General features: G+C 36.9%; 1 protein-coding gene across 1 annotated transcript in view; it reads left to right on the forward strand.

The window, feature by feature from the left end:
- The window catches only part of GABA-B-R3 (gamma-aminobutyric acid type B receptor subunit 3), a 104,153-nt gene extending 102,022 nt beyond the window's left edge, over positions 1-2,131 (forward strand). The window contains exon 16 of the mRNA XM_068229161.1: positions 866-2,131. Within this exon, the coding sequence (XP_068085262.1) occupies positions 866-2,131 (1,266 nt within the window). The remainder of the gene's footprint in view (positions 1-865) is intronic.
- Positions 2,132-7,603: the final 5,472 nt, after the last annotated feature.

The following is a 7,603-nucleotide window of genomic DNA, read 5'->3' on the forward strand; positions in this document are numbered from 1 at the left end:
CTTCCACAACCAGAAGCCAGTAGTATTATGTATATAACATCAACAAGTGGTGCCATTTTTGAACCACTTGTCACAAAATCTGAAAGTGCTGAACTTAAATTAAACTTAAATTCAAATACACTAAAATCTCAGTAATCCAGCCCTCTCAGGACCACAGCAATCCAATACTAGCATGAAAGTCATCTCTGGCCGTAATTTCTTCTGTAGAAGAAATATTTTCCTCATCTCTATTAATGGGTGTGTTCTGGCTGTATTCCTGAAGAAATCTTGCACAGAGTGCTTTGTCAACCGGGTTCATAGTCTGTCTCTCCCCTGTTCCACATGCAGCAGTATTTTAAAAGCCTTGATTTTCACACAGTTCAATATCATAGATTGTTACATTTCTAACACTACATTGGTTCATTAAATTATTCTGTTTCTCACTTCTATCCAGTTACCAAGGATATCACACCTTCCATTTAACAGTAATGTTTTTTTGTATTTGCTTTTCTCAAAGTTCCATTTTGTTCAAAACATAGTTGATAATCAACATGCACACAAAAATTTGCAGCCACACAAGGAACACAGAGTCATAGCATACAGTATGTGATGCAACAATAACCTCAATGAAAAGCAACAAAGAAGATAGTAAATGGTTTTAAAAGTTACACTACAACCAGCGACACTTAAAATCCAGATGCTTAACACAGTTTACCAGATATGTTGGACTTCTGAATAGCCAGACTTAAGGAGATTGGACCCTACTTTGCAAGCCATTTTCAGCTCATAAACACATGTGAACCACTCTGTAATTTAATGTCTTTTGTACAATATGGCTTATCTTTAGCTAAATAAATTACAATTTATATGATCATTTTTCTTTCAGGGAGAGTTTTCCACGCAAGAAGGAACAGCTTCAGGCAAAAATCAAGCAGAAGAATCCTTGCCCTCTCCAAGTGTTGGGAGTGGTTTGCCAATGCTCTTGCTATCTGTTCTGCCTCCTGTAATACCTCGAGCCAGCTGGCCATCAGCTGATCATGGTGTGCTTCCTATGTGTCGACAGGTGACATTTAGCTCAGAACCCAAGCTGGATGAAGTCAGTTCAAAACCCAGCAGGATCATTAATGAAGACTTCTCAAAGGTGCATAATGCAGAAGATGGAGATTTAACAGATGCCACAAGTAAATTGGGTGTCTTAGGACGTTTGTTAAGTTTCCTTGGTAGCAGACCTTCCAGTAGGAAAACATCTACAGCCTCATTTAGTGGTACTACAAGTGGAGGAATTGCTTCAGCGCTGCGAGTTCACATGGGCTACCTTGCAGGTCTTGTACCCACAAACAGTAACTCCCCAAATGCGATGGTATCCTCCTGCAATACAAGTAGCACAGCAATTAATCAGTATGGACTTGGAACTCAGCCATATGTAGCAGCATCATCCAGGGAGCTACATCCTTTGAAAAAATACTGTGGCCGAGTAGGAGGTGGGAGTGGTCCTATTATAAGTGTAACGTCTAATGACAATGGGGATAACATTATATTTGATGGTGAAGATATTATTAACATAAATAAGCGTAAATTTTCTCTTGCAATGTGTCTGTCACGAAAGGAAGAGAAGAGTATTGCTGAGGCGGAAAGAAGAAAAAGCTATTCTTCATCCCAGCGAACGACTATACAACATCAGCATTCACAGCCAATATTACCATTTAGGGAAAGAGCACGTGGATCTCCAAGATTTCCTCACAAAATTGTTCCAACGTGCAGCCTGAATGCACTAGAAGATCGTCGGAAAAGCAGTTCTTCTGCTGGAGGAGGTAGTTGTAATGTGATTCCCTCTACAAGCAACTTGTCACACCTGATAAGACGGAGAAGTAGTCAGCACCATCTATATGTCAAATCCAGAGCTTCTGCGAACTTTGATTATTTGATAGCAAACAAGTGCAGGTCGCTAGAAGATGCTAGTGCTGTCATCTCTCATGTACCAAGTACATCTAGCAGCAGTAACTGGAAACCTCGTGCTGCAAGTTACAGCCCTAACTGTGATGTCTGGGGCACAGCTGAGTTTGGAATTCCTCTAAGTGAACTGGCTAACAGTATCAGAGGAAGGGACAAGAATACATCAGGTATTCAACAGAAAGACTCTCAGTGTTCGTAAAGAAAGTGTTCATAGTAAATTGATATTGTAGTAGTTTTACAAAAGGAAATGAACTCCACAATCTGTCTGTATTATGACTCCCATCTATGTTCAGATATTGCATTTTGAGAAACTCAAAGGGCAGATTTTCAGGATAGTGAAATTTCCTATCTGGATATCTGAGATGTTACAAAATTTGGATGTCAAATGGCAAAATTCAGACTTCCACTCAAAGACCAAATAAGCATTCATTCCATGATATGCTGAAATCTTTCTGTTATTTCTGTTATTCCAACAAATATTTCCAAGTCCAAGCAGCTGCAGAGTAATGATACAGTGATGCATACCAGCTTTTGAGAAACTTTTGTACATGTAATGATACTTCATTCTTGGGATCAAAAGAGTACAAGAGTTGACCAAGTGGGGAGTTAAACTGGAAAGATGAAAGAGAGGAACCTGATATACATAATTTGAATCAATGTGGCTAAACGAGTTTTACAAATCTATAACATTTTGGATATCCAGATGAATTATTTGAATGTCAAGATTATGTCATGGACATTGCCCTACTATGAACAAGAAATATTAAATGGATCATAAAAGTATTTTTAATCCTTAGATAATGCATATGTGGGACTCTTAATTCATACAAATTGTAATGAAACCTATTATTTTTGTGAAGGTAATTTTAAGTGATCTTCAACCAATAATAAAAAAGTACTGGTACTTTTGAAAAATGAGAAGTAACCAAGTGAGTGTGGTAGCAATATCAGAAACAGTCAAACATTAAGTGATGACATCAAATATTATTTTTCTCTCCTGAATCCTAGAAACATTAGTTATTTCTGATACTGAGGACATCATAATATCTAACCACCAGACCATTCATTCCTATGGATTCTATTCAGTGTCATAATACCCTATCCAATATAAATGTGATAATAATTTAGAGAAACAACAAGAATACGTACTCCAAGTTAACTGAACAAAGAAGCCAGATGCTGTTTAAGATAAATATTTCTACAATTTCTCTTTACCTATGGCTATATTCCAAATATTGGGTGATCCATTTGGGATGTCAATTTTCATGTGTGGATACATCAAGTCACATGTATATGGGGAAAAACAAATGAATATGCAAGATCTGCAATCAGAAAACACAGAGGCGTTTGAACAAATCATACCAGAAAATCACGAGGCTATGGGGTGTAAGCTGTCCGGCATGTATAAAGTTGGCAGACTCCGTCACAGAGAACATGTGAAAGACTACCGTTTCACACAACTGTTGCGACCTTTGTATGTACGTGCACCAAGTTTAAAAAGTCATAAGTAGCCTACATTGGTTTATGTTCTGCACATATTTATTTTTGTAAAATCCCCAACCTGTATATCCCTGTATATCTGCTAATCAAGTAAATGAGTATTTTTTTAATTTGTTTTCCTTGTACTGAAAGCAGGATAGAGTAAATATTACATATAAGAGGATTTGTGGCACTAAAGTAAAATTCCAGCGTGTCTCAGTACAGAAACAGAAGCGGTGATTGATCATTTATTGATAATTTTAACACTCATTTACACATTTGTGACAGAGTTTAATATTACTTTTCCTCCTCCTTGTCGTAAGTGATTTTTTTCTGTTTTCCCTATTGCTGTGGTAAATATTTGAAATATATGTCCTTTCAACAGTGCTGACAGTGTATTTTTGGTGCTTTCCACGTATTTTTTCACATACAACCCATGGATTATAACAGCTTACAGGAAAATACACTTCTCTTCAAGAATAATAATTCATATGGTAATTGTTCAGTAAAGCTGCAAAAATTAGTACATTTTTCAAGTCTTCCTACCATTATTGATGGTTTCAGAAGTTATTTTTCATTATTTTATGTACCAATATTGCTGCCATAGTTGCATGACTCCTCCTTGAGTTGTATGACAAGAACTGAACTTCCTGTTAAATCTGCTGAGAAGGCAGAGAGATACCAATCAGTATCTACGTACTGCCAGTAGTACATGATAGCCTCTAAGAAGATTGTGTTTGCACCACAGTTGTAAAGTGTTAAGAGAGGCACTGTGGAAGTATGTTGGGTGTGTAAACGAGTGCAGATTATTTTGTTTTTTGTGTATCCATTTATGAGTACCATACGCCTAATCTGTAGTGCAAAGTACAGCAAGACCGGGCAAGTTGGCCGTGCGCGTAGAGGCACGCGGCTGTGAGCTTGCATCTGGGAGATAGTAGGTTCGAATCCCACTATCGGCAGCCCTGAAGATGGTTTTCCGTGGTTTCCCATTTTCACACCAGGCAAATGCTGGGGCTGTACCTTAATTAAGGCCATGGCCACTTCCTTCCAACTCCTAGGCCTTTCCTATCCCATCGTCGCCATAAGACCTATCTGTGTCGGTGCGACGTAAAGCCCCTAGCAAAAAAAAAAAAAAGTACATCAAGGAGTGAGGGGAGGATCTGCTGGGTTTGGCTAAGAATAGGCTATTACCAAAAATAGAAAAGTATTAAAAAAACAGATTTTTAGAATATGCTTTTCAGACTTTTACCATAACAGTGCAAAAAATTGATTTTTAATGGATTCTTAAACAGAATATGAAATCACGTAACACTTTTGATGAACAAACTGGTTGCCACATATCACTGCACAGAAACATGCTTCATTTTAAATGCACAACAAGTATTTTTAAACCAACTTTAAATTTCTCATATTTTTTAGACAGCTTTTACTTTAAAATACTGTTTGTACTATGTACACAAAGAATTTAATTGGACTCATCCTTGATAATGGATTCATCCCTTAAGTTTTACTTTTCGTACTGGATTCATAAATAACTATTATACAATAACTATATATGGAGGACAATATTGATGGTCAAATTTTAAAGGGAGCAACAGCCCTCCATAAACAATTGGTAATCATAACCTACACTTTGTTAGTAAACTCTCTGCAATTACAGTGATAAGGAAAGCAGACACAAAATGCATTGTCAGAAAACAAAATTTAGTAATGAAGTTACCAGAAAGATGATATACCAACAATGTTATATGCCTTATCTAAAAAAAAAAAAAAGGTTGAAGAGTAGGCCAAAATACTCACCATCTGTGAATCAAGTCTACATGCCCCTTTGACAAAACCCAGCAGAGAGGTAACTCAATCATTTAGCAAGCAGGTGACAAGGAGTACCTTTCCAAGAGGACAGGTAAAATCAGGGGTACCAACAGATACAGTACTTCGTCATAGGAAACACAATGTTGTCAATTGTTGGAAGGCAGAGCCCTGTATGTGCAACCAACGAAACAATGTCTTTGTCAATACTGCCACAGGAGACACAGGTAGGAATTCCAGAGGGTGATCATTACATCATTAAGTAAACCGAGTCAGTCTCACACACACTAGGCATGAGCATGCCATTACATTTTATATGAGCTTCTATGGCTTTTCATTTCTGTGATGTGGAGGTAAATAATGTAATTTAATTTAGTAATATCTTTTCCAGGTTGAATCCATCATGAAATGTTTTATTTGTTCAGGTATTATCTAAGTTTTTAATCCAGTACTGGTTCACAGTTACAGATGTTCAGTAGAAGACATGACATGTTGGTTTCTTCTCAGCACTTTTTTTTTTTTTTTTTTTTTTTTTTTTTTTTGCTTCATCTTCCAATGCTAACTTGCTATTATATTTATTCTATTATGTTTCATATTCCTCTTTCTATATATGACTAGATCTAGAATAAGGCTGCCCTCCCAGCAGATATGGATTCTTCTTGCTGAGCTGTGTTTATCAAAATGCAAAACATTTTGAGTTCATTTCAACTCCTCGTGCACAAGAGCATAAAGAGAAATTGTGGAAACTATAAGACTATCTACAGTATGTTTCTCTTTGATCAGTTTACACAAACTCTACTTATAAAATTCAGGGCTGGCTTCTTAGGGATGGTTATCTTATTTTATTTGAAGGAAGCTCTTCCCAAAAACAACATTTCTATGCAATTGAAGGACCTAATGATTTATGTAACATTAAGATATTTACTAATTCGTTATTGTACTCAATATTTTTAAAAAACAAGCTGACTACAGTACTTTTAATATACCATATAGAGAACTTGAGCAAAATAGATGTACAGCATCTAATATATTCTAGTAATATTTGCTCCAGACTGCCAAAACAGACAACAATGTCTTTGTTGTGGCTAACCCCTTAAAAGCCATCCTTGAAAATATATTTTGGCTATGATAATATTGTAGATATATATGTTCATGTGTGATTCTACAGTGTACTTAATGTCCGTGCCAAATACCTTGCACATTTAAAAAATGTGCTCAAGTAAGAGACTTGACCATGTTAATTTATATTTAAGGGATTTTAAATGTGACCAACTTCAGATGCCACTTCATGGTAAGTAAGAGAGAGAATGGCCTACATTAGAATAGCCTGAGCATTGGCCAATTGAAATTATCAAGGAAATTGAAGTGCTCTTCAGCAAAGAAATACAGTATTGTGGTTGAAAAATGTATGGGTGTGGTACAATAAACCAACCAGTTCTCATTGTGCAGTTATTTTAAAGAATCAAATTTTTCCTATAGGTTAAAGACCTGTGTTTTTTGCATTTGCAATAACACTGACTTTTTAAAAATATTCCCTAAAATGCTTGGGAAACAGTTACCTATACTTAACGTTGTTAACAATTCGAAAATTAGACAGCTTTATTTCGCAAAATGAGACAATAATGCGAATATGTCAACTTTCTCAATTTTATATGCATAATAATGCAAATTCACGGTGTTTGCCTTCTTATAAAGGTTTTTCCACCGCCAGAATAAACAATCGTGTCCATCACAGTCTCACAAACCAGGCAAGTTGGCCATGTGGTTAGGGGCGTGCAGCTGTGAGATTGCATCTGGGAGATAGTGGGTTCAAATCCCACTTTTGGCAGCCCTGAAGATGGTTTTCCATGATTTCCCATTTTCACACCAGGCAAATGCTGGTGCTGTACCTTAATTAAGGCCACGGCTGCTTCCTTCCCATTCCTAGGCCTTTCCCCTTTCCTATCCCATTGTCACTATAAGACCTATCTGTGTCGGTGTGATGTAAAGCAAATAGTAAAAAAACAGTCTTACAAGGTCAACTTGTTCTCTCACTCACTCAACTCAACTCATGCGCGTACGTCATTCTGCTTAAGAAGCTGATCAGTAACAGACTTATTTTCTACCTGTGTTCTATTAACCCTCAAGCACACGCGCCAAATCTTAGGACGCAGACACATGCGTCGGGGTGCTTTCCAGCCCACATATCATTGTATTGTAAAATACTAATTACTGTATTAATTGGAGATTTTAAGATAGATTACGTACGAATGACTCTTTCTGCAGGGATCCAGCCAGAAATGTACAAGAGCGGGGAGAGCACAGAAAAGGTATTTGTACACTTCACTAAGAAATAAAATGACCTGGGGTGGATTCCACCCCATACGCGTGTGTTTGAGGGTTA

Source organism: Anabrus simplex, chromosome 9 (genome assembly GCF_040414725.1).
Source record: "Anabrus simplex isolate iqAnaSimp1 chromosome 9, ASM4041472v1, whole genome shotgun sequence".
Taxonomy (NCBI): domain Eukaryota; kingdom Metazoa; phylum Arthropoda; class Insecta; order Orthoptera; family Tettigoniidae; genus Anabrus; species Anabrus simplex.